Source organism: Cynocephalus volans, chromosome 3 (assembly GCF_027409185.1).
Source record: "Cynocephalus volans isolate mCynVol1 chromosome 3, mCynVol1.pri, whole genome shotgun sequence".
Taxonomy (NCBI): Eukaryota; Metazoa; Chordata; class Mammalia; order Dermoptera; family Cynocephalidae; genus Cynocephalus; species Cynocephalus volans.
In genome coordinates, this window is record NC_084462.1 from 156,235,446 (window position 1) to 156,260,953 (window position 25,508).

General features: G+C 48.1%; 1 protein-coding gene across 4 annotated transcripts in view; it reads left to right on the top strand.

The window, feature by feature from the left end:
- Positions 1-11,371: 11,371 nt before the first annotated feature.
- The window catches only part of JDP2 (Jun dimerization protein 2), a 38,787-nt gene continuing 24,650 nt past the window's right edge, over positions 11,372-25,508 (top strand). The window contains exons 1-3 of one of the 4 annotated variants that reach the window (XM_063091048.1): positions 11,769-11,826; positions 19,612-19,713; positions 20,722-20,945. In XM_063091048.1, the coding sequence (XP_062947118.1) occupies positions 20,745-20,945 (201 nt within the window). In that variant the 5' untranslated portion in view covers positions 11,769-11,826; positions 19,612-19,713; positions 20,722-20,744. Of the gene's footprint in view, positions 11,442-11,768; positions 11,827-12,112; positions 12,183-19,611; positions 19,714-20,721; positions 20,946-25,508 lie in introns of those variants that run through there. The other 3 variants (XM_063091047.1, XM_063091046.1, XM_063091045.1) reach the window with 3 other exon arrangements.

The window sequence follows — 25,508 nt, forward strand, 5'->3', positions numbered from 1 at the left end:
TAGTGTCTGCTTCTTGGGTTTCTGTGAGGATAAAGAGAATTAATAAATCTAAAGCTTTTAGAGCAGAGTGTGGCATAGAGTAAATGCTCAATCAATATAAGCTGCTTTTTAGATAGTGAACCTTTTTAAGAGCTGATTCCAATCAATCAACCTTTGCTACCTTTTGGCCTTAACAATTCCTCACACTCAGGATAGACAATCAGATGCCTGACAGGATGACATCTCTCCACTGTGTTTTGAGATAAAAGATCTTTCTCAGAGCCATAGCTTTAAGGCCCACACATGCTCTGATGCCCAGAAAAAATGCCTCTTGATGGGACCTTCCAATGGATCAGGCAGGAAAAACAGTGATAAAGCCATGTCTCATTTGCCCAAGTAGCCTGGCAGATCCCCGGTCCCCATTCTTTCCTTAATCAACCAAACATTGTTCTGTTTCTAATGTCACTCTGAGGAAGAAAGCTCAGTGCTAGATTAGACTAAGATCAGTGTGCAGTCTTCAGGGGATCTTATCATCTCTTGACCATAGCAGCCACCTTTGAGCACCATGGCCTTTGAGAGATTAGCTGAGAACCACTAATAAACTTCAACATTTTGTTGTGTACTTTAAATTCATTTAATATTTATGGGACATTTTCCCAAATAGTTCTAATGCCATAATTGTGTTTGGAATTTATACATGTACATATCAATACAAGTACTTTGCATTGTGATTTAGAATTTTTTTTAAAGGACACATACTTTTTAGGGCCTAAGAACCTTCAATGAGATATATCGCTTTTAGATAAAAAAATGAGCTAAGTATTCATATAATTCATATAATAATTAATACAGCCAGCGTTGGCCCAAAAGGCCAAGAAGTCATCTTTAAACTAAGGGTCACTTGGCCATAGCCTATAAAAGACTGAGGAGTGAATACCCCCAATAGGCAACTGCAAACACGTTGTCTTTAATAGAAGATCTAATGGTGTCATCCCACTTTCCACTGATAATGATAACTATGACAGAAGGTGTCCTATAGTGTGGGATGTTAAAGTCTGCAAAGGTCTTGCATGAATATTAAATTACCTCATTTGAACTTCATGACAGTCCTGTTACATGAATCTGAGATTCTCAGAGGCTAAGAGTCCCTGTCTTTGTTCATTTTGTGTTGCTATAGCAGAATACCACAGACTGAGTAATTTATAAAGAACAGAAACTTATTCTCTCACATTTCTGGAGGCTTGAAAGTCCAAGATCAAGGTGCTGGCATCTGATGAGGGCTTTCTTGCTACATCCTCAAATGGCAGAAGGCAGAAGGACAAAATGGGATGAACACTGTATTCCCACATGGCAGAAGTGCAGAAGAGAGAGAACTCAGTCTCGCAAGCCCTTTTCATAGCAGCATTAATCCATTTATGAGGGCAGAGCTCTCATGACCTAAACACCTTCCAAAAGGTTCCAACACTGTTGCATTGGGGATTAAGTATCCAACACATGGAATTTTGGAGGGAGCATATTCAAACTGTAGCAGTCCTACTCAAGTGTTTTCAGTTGGTAAGAGGCACAATTTGGACTCAGCTCTTTGGCTTCAAAGCCATGTTCATTATAGTATGTTTCAATGCTTTCTGCCTTTGCTGGATGTGAACAGGTGACTGGAGTAGGTATTGCTGGTTGCATCTCTAACAGCCCACCTCCCCCTTCCCTGCTGGCAGAACATCAATTTATTTAGTGCAGGTACCCAAGCCTCCCCCAAGTGACTCAAGGCTAAACCAATCACAGTCACTCCAGCCCCCTGGCAGGAATTGGTCTGGAGGTGGGCTTGTGACTCAGTCCTAGCAGATGAGATGTGAGGGGAAGAGGTCTAAGGAAGAGGTTTGTGGTCCCTTGATCTTAGGAATTGAGTAAAGAAGAAACTGTCTTCTTCCACTGATGAGCAGGCTTTAAATTTCTGCCAGGCTTGTTTTATTTTGATTCCTACTTTACTGCTCATGGTAGTCTTTTAAAGAGCACTCGGTAGTGTTGGTGGTAGAGTGGTGAGCACAGTTGCCTTCCAGAGAGCACCTAGCTGCTGACTTCCTTTGACTCTGGGCTTGTGGGCCTTGTCTCATCTCTGGATGGCACTGAGGCTAGATGTACAGTGAAGGCACTTGGCTGCAGTTCCACACTTTCCTGAGGCAGGGAGCCGCCCCCACCCTCCCCTGGGAGAGGGTGCATCTGTTCCACCTAGAGGTGCCTGAGCGGCTGGCCCACTGGTAACATTTGCAGTTGCTCTCAGAGAAGGCCAGCAGCCAAGCCCCAGTCACCATGTGCTTTACCTTGCTGCTGCAGTAGCACAGCAGGAGGAAAGGCAATGGGCAGTGAAACCCTCCTCAAGGGAGCTTTCTACTTGAGACCTTGCTTACTAGGCACCATGGCTGGGAAAAGCTCTTTCTTCTTTGACAGTCCAAAATGCGAAAACCAGAAACCTCCAAGTGCGAGAAACTAAGTTTACCCATGGACATTAACCCCTTAGCTCCTCTTACCCTGGCCAGCTTCCCAAATGGGTTTAGCAAGTCTTAATTGGATGATTAACGTCCAATTAATAGCACAGAGCGATTACGTAGTATTTATGTTTTCAGAGTCTTTCTTGCTCTACTTTATTCTTTTGGCAACCCAGTGATGAAGGTAAGGAAGGGGTTACCAACCTGTCACGTGACACTGGGGACCACCTTATTGAGTACCTCCCCAACCACAGGAATGGCCTTGGGTTAGGTGCATGCACATGGGGTCTCATTTCGTGTGCAGGGTGACCCTGAGCAATAGGAATTACTATCTCCACTTTACCAAAGAGGATAATGAGTCTCAAAGAAGAGAAGAAGCTGTGAGCCTGGGATTTGAATCTAGCACTATTTCCACCACCATAGGCTGCCCATGTCACATGACTTTTCAGTTTCCTTAGATGGAAAATGGGGGGGGGGGTATAATATGGCATCTTTAAAGTCAATTTTATTTTAAAATTTTTTTGGTGGCTGGCCGGTACAGGGATCTGAACCCTTGACCTTGGTGTTACAGCACCACGCTCTGACTGAGCTAGCCAGCCAGCTCCTCTAAGGTCAATTTTATTTCAAACTCCATGACTCTATGAATATTATTCTTTGCCATTAAACAATGGAATTGAAGCATAGAAATGATCTTTGTTTAGACCCATATAATAAGTCAGGAGTAGGTGAGTCCTGCTCAAAACCAGGTCTCTGGGCTCCCTTCTCATTGTTTGAGCAATGAGCAGTTGGGTTGGCTTCTGGTATTACAGAGTTAAGATCAACACACAGCACATCTAGTTGGCTTCGGTGCCCTTGTCTATTTAGCTTTAAGTTCCAGCCTGTCTTTCCAGGCAAGCAGCAGCCTGAAACTGACCTAGGCTGGGTTTTAGGAGCCAAAGCCGGACACTTTGTGAGGGGAGGTCCACACTATAGCATCCTAGAGCTGCCTCCCTAAGCCCTCACTATGTAGTAAGCACTGTTCCAAGTGGGCAGTAACTCATTAAATCTTTCTAGTACACCTCTGGGTTGGGCATTATCACACACATCCCTTTTTAATGATGATGAAATTGAGCACAGAGAGGCTAAGTAACTTGCCCAAGGCCACACAACTAGTATGCATCAGAGACAGGATGCAAACAGAAGCAGTCTGGTTGCAGAGTCCACATTCTTTACTACTATACTCTACTGTCTTGTATGATGCATCAATCTCAAAAGACCAGGTAGCTAGGTGAAAACCATGTGTATGGCCATGGTATACGTGGTACCAATCTGAGCCACCAAGATGGCCAATGGGTCTGGAAGGATTATGTCTAAACAGTGCAGTCTGAAGAGATTCCCTGCAGCACTGGAACTCTGACCTTTGGGAAGAAGGAAAGGTACAAGAGACTTCCTCCACTCCATAACAAGTCCCCGGGAAGGCTTTTTAAAGGATGCCTGCTCCTGTGCCAGTGAGTGGGGCACCAATCTGATTTGGATAAAGAGTTTCTGACAGAGGAAGTTTGGTTCCAATGGTTTTTCTACCTGTTTCGTAACACCCCTTAATTCTCCTTTGCACACTTGTAGTTATTTACTTAGGTATTCATTCACCTAAGAATTGGGCCAACCTTGTTTGTCATTTTGTGGTGACATGAGTCTTGTTCTATATGGTTATCATATAGATAATCGAATATTTGTCAAATGAATGAATGACCAAAGGAAAGAATAAGTAAAAATTCAATCCTATGGTCTGAAACATACTTTCAGTCAGAGCTCTTGGGGAAGGATCTTGAAGGGAGAGCACAAAAATAACAAGCTGGCATTTGAAGAAGTATTTGAAAGGAAAGGCAGTCTTTAGAAAGGAGGAAGGAGAGGATTAGGGAGGTGTATTTAAGCAGTAGAGAAACATTGGCTGGAGGCAGAGGGTAGGGGAGTTGTGGGCATAGAGCCTGAAAGGGAGCCTGTGAGCCTGGCCAGGGCTACCAAAGAAGCCCTTGTCCCAAGGCCTTCCTCAGTGCCCCATCCCTGAGGCCAGCTCAGAGATGTCTCCTCTTACAGGAGTGCGTTCTGATTGTTAACCATTTTTCCTAATTTTCCCAAGGCAGCAGATTCCCCAGGTAATGAGTGGGGAACCTTTTCTGGTCTACAGGGGTGAGTTTCTCTGAGCCCAGTACTGAGCTGGAGGAGCGGCGCTCTCTGGAAGGCACACTTTGGCTGACTTAGGGCAGTGTGCTTAGAAATGCAAGTGTCAAAACCTGGCCCAGATCACCTGGAGCTGGAAGAACCTCCTGCCTAGAAGTGACAATCCCACCCCTCCCCCACCCAGGCCCACACAACAGCCCAGTCATAGGGGCCCTCTTGGCTCCTTCCCACACCTCTCTCTTGCCACACCACCAAGACTGCTGAGTGTAAGAGGAAACGTCACCTCCCGCAGAAAACCTAGGGGACTTTTTTTCCCCTTCAATAAACATTTGCTAAAATAACTTTTTATTGGTGGTTCTTTTAAAACACATAGTAGGAGAGTCCTGAGGATTATTCTTATCGTCAGTTTTGTTCAGCTAGGTCTGTGTCATCAATGTGGGCCTCAACTTCCTCATCCGTCACTTATGGCCCCTTCCTCGCTTTAATATTCTACAAGTTTGTACTGTTCAGGGTGTGACTGATAATTATACCTCTGCTCAGCATCTGTTCAATGAATATTCTCTTAGTGCCAAGAGCCCAGACTGCTTTCAACATTTTTGACGATACAAAAGAAATTATTTCCTGGTCCCTGCCCATCATTTCTTTAAGGTCTATTGAGTGCCAACCATAAGCTCAGCACATGAATTTTAAAAATGTAAGATACTGTCCCTGTCTCTAAGGTAACTTCAAGCAAAAATCTTAAATAGCATAATGATCAGATGTTCCTTAAGGTCAGAAGACGGAGAAATCACGGTGCATCTGACAAATCTGAGAAGGCTACTAGCAGTAGAGCTTAGGTTGGCTGAAACATAATGTTGATGGTCATGATGATGATGATGGTGGTGATGATGAATACAGCAAAATTTATTGAGCTCTTAACATGTGTCAGGTATGGATATGGTGCTTCACAAGTATTACATTTGATTTTCATATCAACCCTCTAATGTAGGCATCATTATTGTTCCCATTTAATGGATGAGGAAACTGAGGTCCAAACATTTTAAGGAGGCATCTGATTAATCTATAGCAACACCTGCTGGCAGTGGGAGACAGGAATTAAGGAGAGAGGAAAAAGTGGAGAAGAATCTTCAGTCCCACTAAAAGCAGCATCGTGTGGATGCTGGGTGGAAACACTGTAGCATAATGTCTAATGTCTGCATTTTCAGATTAAATCCTTCTTCTAAACATAACTTGAGGGAGGCCTCTTGACTGTACATCTCTAAGGCTATAATGTACCTTCCAGATCTGAGCAAATACAATAAACTAATCTCAGGTCTTATTTCTGTGTCATACTTGACTCTTCTGACAACCCATTTTGACTTTCATGACTGGGGAAGCCAGTGTTAAGGAAGAGGGCATTTGAGGAGCCTTGAGGTTCTGTGACTGTGCCTCTCTTCCTTCTATCTGCTGGGGCATGCATTGTCTCAGCTTCTTTGCCTCCTCTTATTTCCACAGTTCATTAATTATCAGCATCTCCTAAGACTGAGTCCTAGACCAGCTTCTGTTCACTCACTTATCACTCAACACTTATTTGTTCATCTTCTATGATTTGAAATTTAATATGACAAAAACATCATCTTTGATCTATAGGAGTTTGGTCATTCTATTCACAATCTTGGTGTCAACCTTAGGGACCCCTTATTTATGAATGACTTACACAGTGATATCCCCAACATGGGGAGATCCAGATGTTTTCAGGGCATATTTTAAAACATAATATTCTGGAAATAGAATGCATCAGGTTTTCCCTAAATCAGTCAAGTCCTCATTTCCCCATTTTTGTGGATATCATTCATCTTCCTGGGCCTCTAGTCTGTCATCCTTTATGGGCAGGGATGATATCTTCTTTTTGCTTTGCTTCCTCAAATAGGGCAGCACATGGTGCATGGCTCATAGCAAACACTCAGACAAGGTTGTCTGGCTAAATTATTTCAGTGACTCACTGAACCCTGTGCTGTGAGAAGGCAGCTCAGTGCAGTTCTGTATTTAGTCTCTCAGAGGTTGAGTGGCATTTTTGATGGATGAGGCAAAAATAGAAACAGATAAAATCCCACGGTGTCAGCTCAGCACTCCTTTATTAGCCTGACTTTGGATCACTTTATTGATGTTTTCTTCAGCATTCTTTTGGTGGCAAGTGTCAGAAAACCCATCTCAAACTTTCTTAACAAGAAAAAGAGGATGTGTTGACTCCATCACTGCAAAGTCCAAAGACTGACTCAGCATGTTCACACGGCCTGTTAGATTTAGGGACTCAAGTGATGATGTTTGTGGCTGTTTCTCTCTTTACATGTCTTCGCTCTCTAATCCTCTGTGTTTTGGTTTCCTTCTCAGTCAGGATCTTTTCACATGACACCCAAAATGGCCACAAACTACATTCTTACGCTAGTGTTTTAAAGGAAAGGTGCTCCTTTCTTAGCATTCCCACATGCAATCTCAGGGAAGACTTTGACTGGCTCTGTTTGGGTCATGTGCCCATCCCTGACCCACTCCATGGACTACTCTAATTGGCCAACTCAGGTCACACACCCACGCCTGGGTAGGGATGAGGAGGCACTCGGATTAACACCCCTCCAGGGCTATGGGGAGGAGGGGAGGAGTGGTTCTCCAAAGAAAGGAATTCTGAGAATAACTTACATCCACTGCACTCCTCCTCTCCCGAGCCCCACCTGCCCCAGAATTTTAACCAAGTCATTACTATCTCTTCAACTTCTAAATGCTTATTGTGTAAGGAGATTAAAGAGAAGATGCTGACCTTTTCCCAGAGATGGCTGCCTTTCTACAGGCGCTAATTTATTCTTAAACCTTTAGACGTGTTTTATAAAATTCTCATTGGTAGTTATTGGAAGAGAAGCCTGCCCATTCCCAACTCACAAATTTTCTTCTCAAATCCTTCAGCCTTGAACACATACAAAACCTCTATATGTATATTCATTCACATATATAAATAATATATTTTTCTTTTAAACTTTAAACCGGACAGCCCCCCAAAATCGCTACCATGTAACTTCTCCTACCCTAGGGAAGAGCATGGGAGGCTCGTTTCTCCTGGTCTCTCCTGGTAGGTGTTTGATGAAGGGAAGAAGAGGAGGAAGGAATCACCATAAACAGAGCTCTGTAATTTGCAGAATATATAACAGCCTGTCTCAGCTTGGTTGATTTTATGATACTATCCTGTCTTTCATCCTAAGAATTCTCTATAACATATGTTCTTGTCTTTGTTTTAGACAGACCAAACATATTTTTGAAAAATTTCTGATAAGACCACGTATCCACCAGGGATACCTGAAAGACTGAAATTGAGATTGGCTTTGTATATACCAGGACTTGCAAAATTAAATGCCCCCAGGGACCAGGCAGGCCTTTTCAATGAGGCAGGCTGGGTGGAGATTGTCCAACTGGGGTGTTTAAGTTCCATCTTTAAGGGGCAGCTTCTAGTGGGCTCCAGCCCATTGCTGCCATAAGGGAGTGCATGCTGTGGCAGATATTAATTTTTCACTAATTTCTGGTACGTGGGAGGACCGAGCATCCTTGCCTCTTTGAAATTAAGAATGGCCATGTGGCTTGCTTTGGCCAATGAGATGTAAGCTAAAGTGATGTCTTTCACTCCAAGAGGAAAGATTTAACTGCTGGTGCTTGGCCCTCTCTACTTCTCTCTCTTTCTCTGCCATGGGGACCATGAATGCACTTGTTGATACAGAGGTACAACACTGAGCTGTCACCTATAGGACAGCTACCCTGGAGAATCACCTAGCTACATGGTTGTCTTGTGAGGGTGAGAAGTAAACCTTTCTTGTGTTAAGCCACTGAGTTTTGGAGGATGTTTGCTACTGCAGCAACACTTAGCCTACTGTAAGTATTACATGTGCCCAATGTTGTCTGACCAATTTTTTTTAAAGGTAGAAATCTAGATTTTTGTGTGTAATCTTTGATATGTTATTTTTAAAAAATTTAAGGTTGAGCCAGCAAAGCCAGATTCAGCCTGCCAGCTACTAGTTCGCAATTCGGGTCTACACAATTTAAGTAGAGAATGGAGCAGTATCCTACCTGAACTCCTACAGTGCTTATAGTCTGTGACACATAATTAGCTCTTAGCTTCTCTTGGTCTTGCTGTTCACGAGTTTTTAAGTCATTCTTCCTAATGAAATGGGAGGTGGGGACAGGTGAGGAATCATGTCTTAAACTTCGTGTACCTCACAGGCACATAACAGATTTTCAGTAAATACTAGCATAAAGACTAGTTGATTGGTTAATTACTCAGAACTTTCACTTTCTTCTTTAATTTTGGAGGAACAGGTCTGGGGAATTAATTACTTTACCTTACCATTTCATTTTTCTTCTTTGCAAAGAGCTTAGGACTGACCAATGTCCATTAAGCTTTAAAATGAAATAGTCCAAATAAGCCAGAACTATCAAACCCAGTGTATTAATCAGGACTTTTCTAGTTGCAAGTATGAGTAATAGAAAACCTAAATTTAAGCTTGCTAGGTAGACACAATTTACTGATTCCTGTAACTGAAAGCTCCAGAGGTCAGGATGGTGTCAGGCACGAATGGACTCAGGCACTCAGACATCATCGGAACTTGATCCGGCTTTCCCTCTGTGGCTTGGATCTTCTCTTCTCTACACTTCTTTGTGTTAGCTCCACTCTCAGTAGACCTCTTTCATGTGGTAGCTTCTGACAGTTTCAGGTCTAGCTTCTGGAAGCTTCTCTTCCCAGCAGATCCATAAAATTCCTAGTCTTATCAGATTCACTTAGGATATGTGACCCAGGGCTGGGTGTATTAATCGAGGTTTTTCTAGTTGCAAATGATAGGAAACCCAAATTCAAACTCTTAGGTGGGGTCACTTGTCTGACCCTAACAGGCAGTGCAGGTCAGCTCCATCCAGCAACTGCAGGGAGAAGCAGGCCAATAAAGGAGCCAGTTTATGTCCTCTCCTTCCAGCTACTCCCAGAGGCGGTAACTAGGAAAAGAAGCCTACTAGGGGGCAATGTGGCTGGAAGGGAGGTCTTGAAGCTGTGTTTGCATAGCATCCTATATAAAACTGAAAAACATCCATATCAAATAATGGGGGAGATCAAACAAATATCATAGGGAGATGGAGGGGCTAAAGACCCCCAAGTCACCCACTGATGCCACCTCTGTAGCATATTTAATTCTGGGGGAAGCAAAGGTCTAGTAGGACTGCTGGTGGCCCAGCTACAGTCCAAAGTAGGCCCTAGAGAGGACCTGCTCTAACCACACACACTAATTATTAGTCCCTGCACATAGATCGGTTTAGTTTGTTCAAAGTCCCAGCCAAAGACGCATAAAGTAACGTTGCCCCTGTTCAGTGTTTTCTTTCATATAAACGTCCAGACCCTAGTCTCACAGGAGAAACATCATAAGGCAGTTTCATAGTGCCTAGCTTTGATCTTTATGCTGTAGTAAAGGTGTAGTTGGCCTTTCTGGGGCTGAGAGTCATGTTCTTCCACGAGACTATCAAATTACCACTCATTTTCCAGTGTATATTCGTTCAGGGCCTTACTTTCTTATTGCTCACATCAGTGCTGTGAGGGGGGACGGCTGATGGTAGAGGTGGAAATGATCAGGCAATGTCGCTGGGACTCGGTCCGTCTTTCCTTCCATAAGACCAGTTGTCTTGTCTAGAAAGATTTCACTGCACTGGGGAAATGAGGAAAATCAAACCTCACTGTACTCACATGGGAGAGAGATGTGCTGCTCGCTTTGCTCATCTGCTCCCATCTGTTTCGGGCTTGTTTCTTTCACTGTGAGCATCTGCACTTCAAGAAGGCATGAACTTTTCCTTTCACTTCCTTTCTTCTGTGGGTGATGACCTGACATCACTCTGAGGAGAGTGAAGGTCACTGAGGATAAATATCATCACTCCTATCTGGCTTAGGGAGAAAGGTAGGCTGGGCACCCAGGGGGTCTGGAAGTAGGAGATGCCAACCATGGTGCCAAGGTCCCTGGTGCCTCAGTTCTGCCCGAGGGCTCTGTGCCTGTGTCCCTTGACATACTGGAGGGCACCAGGGATGTCACATCTCCTCTGGAGTCCCCTTTACCCTCTACCTCTTTCGGAGGATGGAGGGTGGAGTGGAGTTGGCAGTTTAAGTCACAATGGGGTGGGGTCTGCTCACTGGTGTGTCCGTGAGTGGAGAAGAGAAGCCAGCTAGAGCACAGCAGGAAGCTCGGGTCAAACGGTGCCAGCCACAGAGAAAGCAGTGGCCTCAGGCTGCAGCCCTAGAGGGGGGCAGGGCTTAAGGGCGCTTGTGGTGGCAGGTGGGTTAGCCGGCAGGAGTGGAGGCCCCCATGCCTTTATTCTCTACCTACCCTTCTCCGTGGAAAAAGAGAGGCTTGTGAGACCACCGCCTCTCTCAGTCCTGAACTGGCCAGGGATGGAACTGCTGGATCTTCTGTCTCTCTCTCCCTCCCCCTGTTCGGGGTGTGTGGGGGGGAAGCGCTAAGGATTGGGGGGATGGTTCGACGCGAGCGGAGGCTGCAGGGGCTCCGGCCTCGCGCGCGGCCGCCTCCCGGTTCCGCTCGACCGGAGCTGCGCGGCTGCCTGGCGGTGCGCGCCGGGCGGCGGTGCGCGGCGCTGCGCGGGGGTGCGCTTACATAACCGCTCGCCGCGTCCTGCCCGCTCGCGCGCTCCTGACCGCGGGGTGGGAGAGCCGGGGCCGGGATGCAGCCCGGGCGGGCGCTGCGGGGCCGGGGCCGCCCCTGCGGGGAGACGAGCGCGAGCCGCCGCGGGAAGAGGGCGCCCGAGGCGGCGGGGGAGGTGAAGGTCAGTGGGTGTGAAGCGCCGGATCCACACCCCCTCCTCCCCTGTCCCCTCCTTCCCTTCCTCTCCGTCCCCCTCTGACGTCTGGAGCTGGCAGCTCGGCCGGTTCCGCATTCCCGACCCCTCCCCGCCGCCCAGGGGCCGCTATATAGCCGGGGCTGATGCAACCCGTCCCGCCGCCCGCCACAGCCTGCGGGAGGGACGCTCGGCGGCCGCGACGGGGGGCGCTGGCGGCGGCGGACGCTGCAGCGGCGGCGGGGCTGGCGCCGCGGCGGCTCCCGGGCCGGGACGGGCCTGGGCGGCGGGCGGCAGCGGCGCGGAGTGGGCACGGCGCCTGCAGCCGGGCCCCGGCCCCGGGGGCGCCGCCTCCGCCCGCGGCTTCTGCACGGTGGGTGCGAGGGCGCGCGCCGGGGGCGCCGGCCGGGCGGGGCGGGGCGGGGCGGCCGCGGGCACCTGGGACGGCCGCCCCCGCGCGGGCGGAGCGCGCCGAGCTCCGGAACCCGCGCCCCGCGGAGAGGCTCCCGCAGTGCCAGGGACCCCGAGCTCGGCCGGCGGGGGGCGCCGCAGCCCGGCTCCTCCCGCGAGGCGCCCGGGAGCCGGTGGCTCGCCTTTGGTTCTCGCCCCGGGACGGCAGGCTCCGTCCGCTCCGCGTGCCGCCGGGGCGCTCGCTCCTTCTCCCACCCGCGCTCTCCTCCCCCGCCCGTCTACAGGGAGGTGCTCTCCTCGGGCGGCGGGGAAGGCGGGGTGAGTGGGGAGAAAACTGCCTCGGGAGACGGGCCGTGGGGTGGAGAGAGGGAGGGTGAAAGGCCAGGGAGGTGTGGGGTAGTGGTGGTGGCAGTGGAGGGATGACAGGGACCTGCCGGCAAGTGCTGCCTCCGCCGCCTCCCTCGCAGGGAGGAAGCGCAGCTCCGGGAGGATCCGGACCCGGAGGAGGGTATTGAGAAGGGCTCGGGGCTTTAATCCAGTGAAGAGGGCTTCTCTCAGGGCCATTGCTCAGGGGTTCTGGAGTAGCAGGGGGCCTACAGGTGGCCCGGGTTCCTTTGGGCTTCACCGTCTCTCATGCCAGGTTACGTAAAGAAGCAAGCCGGCTTGTCCAGGTAACCAGCCTCTCCCCTGCCCAGCCCAGTGTAGACGGCTCTCTCCTGCCTGAATCAGTAGGAAGAGCGAGAAGCTGAGGAGGCCTTGGCTCTTTTGCAGGGATGGATGGGCCATACCCAGGGCTAGTGGTGAAGAGGCTGGTGGAAGGAGAAATCAACTGACCCCTGGGGTCAGCTGCAGTTGCAGGATGGCCTGACCCTTGCCCAGTGTGCTACCCTCCCTAGTGGCATCCAGGGCATGGGGCTGTGGCCTGACCACATGTACTCAGGTCTGTGTCTCAGAAAGGGTTGCAGACTGTTTGGGTGTGTTTACCCAGGTTTAAATTTTGGTTAATTCTCCCCAGGGTCTTAGTTTGAGGAACATCAGAAACTGTGAAGCTTTGAACCATGTGTGGATACCTGCTTGCCCTCTTTGCTAGGAACGGTCTCCACATACTACCTCCCCCCTCCCCAATCTCCCTTCCCTGAGGGTTTTAAAAATACCTCCCATTGCTTTCGTCTTTGCAGCAAATCTGGCTGCAGCTTGGATGGATGGCTTATCTTCCTTTGCAGGTTTCTAGGGGAGAGTTTAACCAGGTATCAGGTGTGAGCATGGCTCTGGTTTTATATAAACCTGAGGACCAGGGAAGAGAAGCAAGATCTGTTCTCATGCTTGTGGGTGGTTGAGGTCTTGCCTTATTCAAAACAGAGAGGATGGATTTCTCAAAGACTCTTCTGTTCCCCTTCTATTTTGGCTTTGGTTCAGAGCTGCAGGCAGCTCCAGAATCTTCCTGAAGAGCTGGGTGCTGTGTGATGTGAAGGGCTGCAGTAAGGCATGGGTGTGGTGGCCTCTGGCTTTTCTCCTAGGTTGGGTCCAGCCACCTCCATGGAGGTATACTAATAAGTAGTGACAATGTCCCCTAGAAAGGGTTTAGATAGGAGTCTCCCCAGTCATTCACAGCCTAGTTCTTACAGCCACTGGGAAACAGTCCTCCTCCTGGGTCCCTGAGTCTGTTGTTGTCTCCCCCACCTGTTTGCAGGATGTGTGGGCATCTTTTCCAACCTGCAGAATCCTTGGCAGGGTTAGGCTCTCTGGACCTTGTTTGTCGTGGGGATATTGGTGTTGCAATGGGCTGTCTCTCAAATGTCTCCGTTTCCAGCTCCACTCTGGAAAGGAAGGGGCCAACACAGAATCTAGGCTGGCCTGCTCTGCATTCATTCGGCCCCAGCTCAACTTGAGCAATCAGAGCCAGGGCTGAAGGCAAGCTACATTCTTTTCTGCTTTTCTGCTGCAGGATGCAGTTTGCTTTTTTTCTATGTGAGTGAATTATGTTTGAAACCAAAATGGGAGAAAGAGAAAAATAGAGTGAGTGTGCGTGGGTATGTGTGTGCACATACCTACATAGGCAGGGAGAGAGCAGCAGGCACATTATTTTTCCATTTTCCTTTAATTAAGGCTCTATGGAGGTGTGTTTGAAAACAGAGGGTCTCCTATGCCTTTGAGGAGGGTGAGAACACTGTTTTGGCTGCGTCCCGGGCCATATGCACCGTATGGTGGCCAATGAAACTGGGCCTGGCTCGTTCTGTTGCTTGTCTTGGCAGTCGGTTCCGTGGCTTGTGTTACCAGCTCTGGAACTTAGGGGCTGCCAAGCTCTGTGTGCCTGTGTGTATGTGTGTGTGTGCTTATGTGTGTATGCACTTTTGTGTGTGTGTGTGGTTTGGCCTCTTGAAACTCAGCAGAGACAAATGCCTTAGCAACCAGGCTTGGAATTTTCAGCCTGTGTTTCTATACACTTACTGCTGGCTGTGGGAGGCCCGGCTAAAGCCCACCATTCTTGGTTTTGTTTTAGTCTATTTTCTTGCTGCAGCCCATGGGATTCAGTTGTGGAGCTCTATTTCGAAAGCATTAGGCTGGCTGATGGCAATTTTTAAAAAAGGACCAATGTAGTTATCACACACTGTGTGTGTGTGTGTTATGTGTTATGTTATTAACTCCTGCCACCAAGGAATAGAGCCAGAGTGAGGCAGAAAGACAGGATAGAGCACTTGTCCAGTTGCAGTACCTCCCCAGCCTCTTTTCACTGGCCAGGATAAGGATTCCTGGCAGAAATGACTCCATGTGTATTTATTGAGCACCTACATTAGGCAGAGGACAAAGCTGTGTTTATGCAGGAATCACCTTGGAGAAGTTTCCAAATTCTTCTGTGGCTGGGGTGGCTATTCAGGGATCATGGCTGCCAGTGTGCATTGACTTCTGACCCAGCTACCCCTCACTGTCTTCTTATGACAACTCGAGGAGTGACCCCTTCCAAGCCGCACAGGTATGGAGTAGATTGAAGGATGCAGAGATGCTGGCCCTCTGCTTCTGGAAACCCAGCCTGTTGGCAGTGCCTTGTTGCCAGTGATCCATGCAGCTGTGTTCTGGCCTGCAGGGTGGAGGACACCTTAGAAGAAACCAAGGCAAAGAGCAGGTACCAGGCCTCATTCCTGTACCTTTGTACCCAGCCCTGACCTGGCATCCTGTGCTTCTATTCTGCAGTTGTTATCAGGATGCAGAATGTCCCTACCCCCTTGGGATTCAGAGCTGGAAAGTTGGGAGAGCAGAGAATCCTCTGAGGAGAATCCTCATCATAACTGTAGGAAAGGGAGACCCCTGTTAGATGGGAACAATCCAGAAGGACCCCAAGGGGTCATTTAGCACTAGTGCCCCTGCAGGAGGGAAGGCCCTCGTGGCTACACTGACTTCATACTCACTATGTGCAGGCGCTGTTCCAGGTGCTTTCCAAGTATTAACTAATTTAATCCTCTCAGCAGCTTTATAGGCGAATAACGTTATTATTCTCACTTTATAGCTGAGGAAAATGAGGCGCAGAGGGGTTAGGGAACTTGCCCAAGGTCACACAGCTAGAAAAGGACAGAGCTTGGGATTCAGACTCAGATGAGCTGGCTCCAAATCTTCCACTTTTAGCTTACCTCGCTCTCCTGCCTGCAGAGCTTGGGACAGCCATGTAAAGGGGGTCTTTTGCCACTTGCCCTTATTTTCTTATTTTTTTTTTTTTCTGTGAAGCAGTTGTTTATTGTCTTTCTTTCTTTTTTAAAAAAATTTTATTGTGTTGATATACAATGTGGTTGATTATTGTGGCCCATCACTGAAACCTCCTTCCCTCCTCCCTCTCCCCCCTCCCACCCAACAATACTTGCCCTTATTTTCTGTCTTGGAGCGTTCGCCATCCTTTCACTCCTCATCTTCTGGATCTCTTTGTATTTGGAAGCTTGTTGACCTACTTCATTCAGATTCATCATTCAGAGAGATGAGCCCAGATGACTCCTTAGCTCCAAGAAGAGGTTTGGTGTTTTATTCTCCAAAATTCACGATAGTTTGTACTGTGCTCAAACTATCACAAGTCTCAGTCCTAAGGGGCCTGCTTCTCTTGCTGGCCCCTGCCCTTGACTTCTAATCCGCTATTGCACCTAGGGCTTGCCCCTGTGTACTCCCTCACCCCTTGACCTACTGTTACTCACCTCCACTTTCTGTTCACACCAAGCCTTGAGCTTTAAGCTGTCTGCACCCACATGCACATTATTGCTGGTTTCTAATGCCAGCCCTGGCCAGCTGCTTGCCTAGGGAGGAACTAACCTTTTCAAAGAAGCCCAGGGATTATACAGTCTCCCTTAAGTCCTTGTTTCTATGGACAGAAAGTTCATGATGCAGATCCTAAATTCCTCTTAACCTGTCTTTGCCATTCTGGATTAAGGTGCTGATTATTGGGCACTTTCTAATAAGAATAGCTTGTTTACAAGTTTGACCCACCAAAGCAAGACTGTTATTTATTCATAAACACTCCCATTAAAAAAAGATTTAATTAAAAAAAGATTTATTTATTCATAAACACCCTCATTAAAAAAGATTTAAGATATCTTATTGATTCACATGTAGAACATAGAAAATAAGAGGAAAAAAGCTTAATAAGTTACATCTACATTTTCTTTTGGCTTAAATGACTCTTCATGTTAATATCTCCCAATAGGGCACATTTTCTGGGCTTGAAATGTTTTGTGGCTTTTCTTCTGCTTGTTCGATGAAGCGCCCCAACTGTGTGTCTACAAGTTCCTGAGGAAATCAGAGTACAGAGATACAGATGCCAGGTCTTTTCTTTAAGTTCTTTCCCCTTGTTTCCATCTGGTCCCTGTTTTTCTTCAAGCTGTCTTTTAAGGAGATGTATCTAATCACCCATAATCTCAGGCTCGACAACAGCGTAGGTCCACTGTGACCTTCTGAGCCTTTTCTGTCTTATTCATGCCTTGCTTGTCAGCCCCCGTCTTGAACTTTCGCATTACCCAGCTTTTCTTCATTGGCTAGCTTCCAACTTATTCCTGGTCAGTGTCCCAAATTGCCAACGTCTTTTTGGATTCTAGGCCTGCATTTTGAGGCAGGAGCCCCGTTTCCCAATTTGGTGTTCTGCCAGTGTATAGCACTTGCTCTTTATTTATCCATCCCAGTTACTAATGGAAACATGAAGGGTGTTTATCTGCCTTTCACACCTCCTGAGCCCTGAAGGGAAAAAACTCTGTCCTTTCTCCTAAAGCTTTTAGTGTGTAGTTCTCCTTTTCCTACTAAATTGTTTCCGTATGGAACAACCAGTCTGGGAGATGATTTCACCTCTTGTCATCTCTCCTGTGTCTTCCTTGAAGTGGGTAAGTTCCTCCTGGCTGTTATTGGTGTCTTGCTACCACCACCTTCATCTCCCACCCCCCCTTTTTTTTTATAGATCCCTAAATCACATCTAATTGTTTCATTTTTCAAATCACTGGAGTTGCCTTTCAGCCCCAGATCGTCAGCCAGCTCTTTCCAGTGAATGAGGATCCAGTTATGAGAGGCAGCTGCTCATCTCCTGCATCCTCTGCCCCCCACCCCAGAGACATTTAGGATGACTTCTCGCTGGTGAATGTCAGCTGTTATGGTTGTCTCGTAGGAATGGCATGTGTTAAGGACTTTGTGGTTTGTATCTGAGCAGTTAGGGGTTCCTTTGCAGGAGAAAAGAAGAGTGGGGGAGTTTTGCTTCTACAAACAAAGCCTGGTGCCTGGTCCCCTGGGTGAGGCTTGTCACTGGGGTAGATTCACAGGGGAGCAGGAATGGCAAGAATTTATGGGGCCACTGCTCCCAGGGGGTGGCTACCCCTCTAGGGGGTTCCACAGTAGCAGAAAATTCATTATATTTGGAGATCACTTGTTAGTGTCTCATTTGTGCCATCTGTATGAAAATAAGCAGAAGCTGCAAGAAGAGCCTATCATTCCCGGAACAGAGTGGGGTCTGGCTTCCATCTCCCAGAAATGGCTTAGGCAGGGAAACATACAGAAGCCTCTGGAGTGTTTTTCTTGGGGTCTACTGTGGGAATGAATAGCCTGGAGGTGGAATTATGGCCTGATAATGATCATCTAAGCTTCCAGAGGCAGATCCTTACCCCACTCACTGAGGTTTGCTCTGCTATGAATTCGTTATCATTTGTTCATTTGTTTATTACTTCAACAAGTATTTATTGATTACCCTTTCTGTGCCAGAAATGATGCTAGCCGCTGGGGTCACCCAGGTGACAGCTAGCCACCACTGCTGCTTGCCACCTGGAGTCACCCCTCCACTTGCCAAGTGGCCACATGGTTGGGCCCAGGCACACTTTTGCCACACAGGAATGGATCTTTGCACTGGCCCCTCTCCTGTTCTCCTTAGAGAAGGGCAGAGGGTGCGGCTCATCCACGGTGCCCTGGAGCAGCCTCCTGGTATGGAAGCCTACAGCTCTTTCTGTACTGCAGGCCCAGCTCCCAGGGGTGCAGGGGTGGCTCTCTTGCTGAGCCTGGACTCAGTCCAGCTCAGGGTGAGGGAGGGTCACAGCACACTGAGCGCCCACATGTGAGGGGTCTCAGGGGCTGTTTCTTTCTATGTCTGGGCTCCCACTCAAGCTGCCATGAGGTTCTAGGGTTATTCAGGGAACTCCCTGTACATGGATCTCTGTGGGATGCAGAGTAGAGGGGTCTCTGTGCAAGAGAATGATTCTCTACTGTGGCTCGTATCTGTATGCCCACCATTAGAAGGTCATTCCTTCTGCTAAAGGCATCAACACCTCTTGGACCCCTGGAGGGGAAAGAAAAAGGGCAGGGTAGGAAAGCATTGGTTGTAAAATCCCGGGACCAGGAGTCTAGCTCTGGCTCTGTCCCTCTCTACCTGTGTGACCTTGGGAAAGTCATTTAACCTCTCTGAGCTTCACTTTCCTCATGTGCAAAATGAGGATGTGGTTTAGATGAGCACAGGGCCTCCTCCAGCTCTAGGACTATAACTCTTTGTGAATGAGTCTCAGATCCTTTTCTGAGATGGTCCAGGGGACAGTGAGTGCTAAGGAAGGAGAGACAGGATGTGGGGTGGGAAGGAGGGGCTGAGGGGACCAGATGTAGGAGGTGGAGTAGCAGGAGCACAGGTGAAAGAGCCTGGCGGCACCAGATACACACTTGGGTGCAAGGCAGGGAGCTGGGTGCAGGTGGCTCCGTGTACAGATGCAGCAGATGTGCTGAAGAGGAAGTAGCCGGTCCACTGTTCACATGCACCTCTCTTTGAACAAAGTGATGTCCAGTGGGCATCTTTGTGGCTTGAGGGTGCAAATTACTCACATGTTTTTCTCCTTGGAGTGCAGAGCCTATTGTGATACAGACACAGGACTTGGATGGGGAACCAGATTTCACTTTCGAAAATGAAATAGTGGTGGGGGATGTGGCTTGCGCTCATGGCCAAAATGGGCTTCTTATGCCCCTCTCTTGAAATCCAGACCTGAGACCCTGAAAGGGGGCAGTTGGTTGTGGGTCACCCTCCAGGGTCACTCCTGTAGGAGGCAAATAGCCCAAGAACAGTGTGGCCATATAGAGAAACATGGTCTGATGAACATCAGATCTCTTCTGTCTCACCAAATAGATCCCTGTCCATGGGAACAGACAGGTAAAGATGGAAGGATAAGCCGAAGATTTTCCCTCAGGGTTTCTAAGACAGTGGTGGTTTTCATTTCATGGCCCTATGCAGAAAGGTGGGGAAAAAGGGGAATAATTTTCTTTACAGGACTGGAGTCCAGCAGTGGTTTTGTACTGAAGTGCTACTTACAAGGCTGCTTAGAAGCTAATCCTGTGCTCCATATTCCCAGTGTCTGCTGGCTCATAGTAGGTCAGTAATTGGAAGGATGGATGGGTCAGAGCCCTTTGAGGGACTAGATGAGTCTGGCTTTATTGGCAGACAAGCTTTCTTCCCTGCCATCGGTGCTTTGAAATGACCATTTCTTACCCCTGAGCTTTCCCAAGTAAAGGGAAGGAAGAAATAAAAATTGCCTTGGTGTTGACCTGTCTCATTTATATCCTCCTTTCATGCCTGAATCTGTTTCCCCTTGTACACCTTTTGGGTTTGGCAGAGCTGGAATACGTGTTTGCTCTGAGAATGAAGGCTATGGAGGAGTTTTCTGGTACTGGGTTCCCCTGGGAAGGCACATGCTAATTAATTCATCTCCTTTGCCTCAATCTCTTCCTCATGCAACACACACACACACAGACACACACAGACACACACACACACACACACCTTTAAGTTAGATTTGCTTCATCTCCTATTCAGGGTGTCTTAACAAGTATGCGGAATAGGATGTGTGATTTGAGGGAGGCATCATGCCAGACCAAAAATAGCTTTCGCTTAAACAGGTGCAAAGGTGCTTGAGATCCCACCATTGTAATTCATTCTCTTCTGAGGCAGTATGTTGTCTCTGAAATCCCAGCTCCACCAGTTTTAACTGTGTACCGCCTTGAGCAAGTCATCTTTCTAACCCTAGGCTTCTTTCTCTGTGTAATAGTCTCTGATCCAGTCTAGTGAGGCTGCTGGAAGGATTACCAGGGTGACTGGCACATAGCAAATGCTGAATAGATGTCAACTATGATTGGGTTAAGTGTTGCCTTAAAAAAAAAAAGGCAAACGCTCCTGGTAGTGCCAAGGATGACCTCGGTGCGAATTAATTAATCAAGTTTTTCTCTGTAACAGGAAGAACTTAAGGGCAGGAAGAGCACGTGGGTGTGGAAGGGATTTGGGGGGGAAATTGGTGAAAGAAGGGACGGTCCTGGGGAGATGCTGGGCTTGCTCTTACCCCTCAAGCTGACCGTGCCTGTCCTGCTCTTCCCTCGCCCATTCCAGGCTGGCCTGCCGCTCTTCCTGCTATGATGCCTGGGCAGATCCCAGACCCTTCTGTGACCGCAGGCTCTCTGCCAGGGCTGGGCCCCCTGAGTGGACTCCCCAGCTCGGCTCTGACTGTGGAGGAGCTGAAATACGCTGACATCCGTAACATCGGGGCCATGATCGCCCCCTTGCACTTCTTGGAGGTGAAACTGGGCAAGAGACCCCAACCCGTGAAAAGTGAGGTGAGTGAGCCCTGGTGGCGGAATCCAGGGGTGGGACACCTGGGTTAGAGTCCAAGGTCTCACCTTAAACTTGCCATGTGACCTTAGCCTTGCTGTTCAAATGTGGTCTGAGGACCATTTGTATCCGTGTCACTCCGAGGCTTGTTAGAAATGTGCAACCTCAGGCCCCACCCCAGACCTTCTGAATCAGAATCTGCACTTTAACAGGATCCCCAGGGATTCATGGACACATTCAAGTTTGAGATGCACTCGGCTAGGGCAGGATGCTTAACCTGTTTCTGGTTGTTCAAGGGGCAGGGGAAGACTGATAACAATAATAATGGATAAAAATATCTTGGAAATCTCTCTGGGATGTTAATGGAAATGTACATGTTTTGAAAAGTGTACAAGGGGATGCCGATATTGGGCTATCTTTAAAAATTATTATTATTAGTCATATCATTGCCTCCACCCCTCTTGACCCCAGTCTCAAGGGAACTTGGAAGGTGGGGGGTGTGGCCTCCCTTCTCAAGGAGCTGCCAGAGCTGGGCACAGCCTCAGTCACCAGCATCATCTGCCTGAGATAGTGTGTGCAAGGCACCCACCACGGAGCAGCTCCTCCTCAGGTCTCTTGCACCTACAGCTCTCACGAGCCTGACTTGCAGAAGAGCAGCTTTTCTTGAGGGACTGGTGAGAAATGGAAGTCCCCAGCGTGGCTGAGTATCAGTGCAGTGCATGCCCCCAATCACTTGCCCAGGGCTGGCAATTTATCCAAAGGCCTCCCCAGTGAGGTCCCCAGCAGGGCCATTTCTTCAGAGGCCTGACAGAGTATCTGCCCCCTAGAAGAGAGAAGGAGCCAGAGGTGGGAGGTGGAGAGGAGGCTGGCATGGGGAGGGCATGGGAAGCAGAGGAGTATTCACAGGCGGAGATGTGCCCGGAGGGGGGCTCAGCCTTTAAGGTGGATCTGGGGAGGAGATCAGCCTCTATGTGGATCTCTGAGGGCTGGAAGGGCTGGAGGGAGGGACTCTTGGATAGAGAAAGGTGTTTGGGTACCAGCAGGGGAGGGGTGGGGATATGATGCAACTGCTGCTCAGCTCCCCCTCTCCCCACGTGTACCATAGAAACTGCAAAAGTGGCTGGCTGGTTAGCTCAGTTGGTTAGAGCACAGTGTTGTAACACTAAGGTCAAGGGTTCGGATCCCTGCACTGGCCAGCTGCCAAAAAAAAAAAAGAAACTGCAAAGATAGGCTGCTGGGGGCTTAGCCAGGGGTGGCAAACTGGCCATTTGTGGGCTGGATCTGGCTCTCAGATGTGTTTTGTTTGGCATGCATAGTGTTTTAAAAGAAATTGAACCAATTTTACTTGAAAATTTGATGTAAAAATGCCCCATTCCTGTGTGGCAGTGGCTAAATGGACAGAGAAGCTGCTCTGTTTTTTGCCTTTCTCTGGTTTGCTGCAGACCCCCACACCTCCCTAGTACTCTTGATCCTGCTGGCACTGTTGATTTTTGCTTTCCTTATGACCTGCTGCCTTCATTTACTTCGACTGCCTGGTCCTTACTATAGCCGTGTGCACTCAAGACTGCACTCAATGTACTTGGATGAGGTACATTAAAGGTGCCCACAAAAGTCTGTTGATAACAAGGTGAGAGCTGACTGTGATGATAGTCTTCTGAATTGATTTCATAAATCAGCATGCTGTTGATGGCAATTCCTGGCTTATTTAGTGTTCTGTTTTCTTTATGGAGGACCCTTGTCTTTGGCCCTCTGCTAGTCACCTTCCCAAACCCATAACTTGAAAGTGTCTGTTTCTGGGTCATTCCACAATACAACTGCCCTTTTGAGCCAGTAGCTGAGCAGTTTCATTGGGTGCTGAGTTTGTGTGTGGGGTTGCTGAAGACCCTGATGTCTCGGGCAGGGGTTGGCCCAGCTGGGATTTGCCTGGGGGACTGAGTTATTACCTTTGTCCTCAGCAGAAGGTCCTGGAGCAGCTTGCTTCTTGGGGAAAAGGCCTTTATTTGGGTTGGGTATTTTTACATTTCACAACCACCCTAAATTGGTGGCATATGCCCTGTACCCGACAGTGATGCGCTGTCTTCACAGGCCCCCACAAACACGCACCAAGCAGGCTGTGAAAATAACAAGCCATTTTTAGGGCATATTTGCATGTCCTGTCCCTCGCTGTCAGACTGTAGCAGTGTCGTGGGGGCGAAGAGGCAGATGGAGCAGCAGAGACTGTGCTGGCGCAGAGGAAGGCCAGCCCTGCACTGGCAACCGACGTCCGAATGCTTCCTAGGTCAGACCCAAAGGTTGGGGAGAGCTACTTCTCAGAGCAACTACAAACCAGAGGGGGTGGGAAGAAACTCGCAGCTGACAAACCCATACTCTGAAGATTTATTTGCATATGGCAAACTGCCTTTAGTGGATTTTCACATCAGCATTTTAGACTAGTAAAAGTTTCTTGAATAATAATAAGATACTAGCTCACATTTACTAAACATTTAATATGTACCAAGGCCCTGTGCTAAGTGCTTAGCATGCATGATCTCATTTATTCCTTACGCAGTCCTGGTGATCGGGTTATCCCCATGTTAGAGAAGAGAAATTTGAGTTTTAGGGAGGAGGTTAAGTTACTCAAGGTCACACTGCTGGGAAGTGGCAGCACTGTGGCCTGGGTGGTGATGATGGTGGTGGTATGATCGTGGTGATACCATACCGGCCGCATCTCACTTGCGCTGAGCTAAGCACCAGGTACTGTACTGGGCATTTTTTGTGAAGTTCCTCCTTTATCTCACACAAGAACCGTATGAAGTCATTATCGTTGTTGTTGTACTCACATCACGGGTGAGGTCAACAAGGCTTACAGAGGTCCAAGGTCACTAGCTGGGAAATGAGCCCAGGCAGCCTGATTTTAGAGCCAAAACTTTAACCTTATGCTCTGCTGTCTCCTGTGCCTCTAACTAGAGCTCTAGCAGGCTGCAGAGGCCAGATGAACCTGGCCCCAGAACACTTGATCATTTTGATGACGTGACCCGATTAGTGCTGAGCCCTGCATTTCTACAGCCTCATCGTCTCCAGGCCCCAGAGATCATGTGGGCTGAGCTGCTATGTAGGGAGCTCTGTCGAAGCTGGGTCTTGGTCTGTCCACCTCGCAGAGGCCAGTGGTCTCCGGGCCATGTCCAATTGTATGAAGCAGTTCAGTAAAAGAGCATTGGAGGAATTATGTTAAACAACAGGTTTTGTGAATTATAAAGGGCTTCGTGCTGATGTTGTTTTTATTATATGGTTGACACATAATGTTAAACTGTTTTGGTGCCAGCTGCTTGCCTGCAGTCTATTTGTTCAAGCAATATTTGTTAAACATCTACTATGTGTCAAGCACTGTGCCAGGCACTGGGAACTGAACTACGAACAGAGTAGACAAAGTTCCCCTCTCCTAGAGCTGTATATTGTGGTGAGGGTATCCCAAAATAAGCACATTAATATACAGTATAAAAGGTCAGATAGTGATCAGTACTGTAAAGAAAAATTAAGCAGACCAAGGGGATGGACAGTGGCAAGACTGCTCACCTAGATGGTTGGCCAGGGACTCTGGGGACGCTATGTTGTGGGTTATGAGACTTTTAAAGCTGTTGCTTCTTTCTTGCCTCTTCTTCTTTCTCTTCCAATATTTCTTTTCGAAACAACTTTGCTCTCTGGCTTTCTCCAGAGCTTTCCTTCCTTCACTTCTTGTTCTGCAGCCCCTAAAAGCTGGACTCCTCAACCAACCAGTCCCTACTGGCCTGAAGATCTTGGCCCTTCCTGGGTCATCCCTGAATGGGCTGCTGTGGCTTGGGTGGCCACACCCTGCCTCTGGGCCTGGCATGCATTTTGGGTTGGGAGGGGAGGGAGGCCAGAAGCCCCACCCTTACACACATGTACACACACCAAGCACTCACTTCTCCTGCTGGATGGGACCCCTCACCCACTGGGCCTCTCTGCAGTACTTTAGAGGGGACTCAAGAGTTCAAGAGATGCTGGACTGGATGAACTTTTAGGAAAGAGGTTGCAAACTGTCATTCCAGGAGCAGGAGTCAGCCTGCAGATGAATCTTGTTTGGCCCTCACATTGTGGTTTTCTTTTTCTTTCTTTCTTCTTTTTATTTTTAAATCAAATGAATTGCTATATTTAAAAGCCAGGAAATAAGGACTTTCTGGCTTCTTTTAAAAAACCAGAGTATTTAGCCACTCTGAGCCCACACCCTTACAAGCAACGAGAGGCTGGAGCTGAGGAGCAGATGCTCACTGTATTAGCATGCAGTCTTTAGTTCACCACAGTCCCCACTACTCCCTGTCGCCTTACACTCAGACTCCTTCACATAGCTTGTTTGGTGTCCCATGTTAAGGTCCCAAGGGTGGTGACTATGTCTTACATTTCTTTTTACTTCTACCAGAGTTGCATGGATTATATATTTAATACATGTTTGTTGTTTTGAACATCATTAGCTGTGTCAACTTGGTAAGTCACTTAAACTTTCTTTCCCTTGCTTGCTGTATCTCCCAATTCTTACCTTCAAGCATCGTTCATTAGTTTTTCTATTTCTGAAT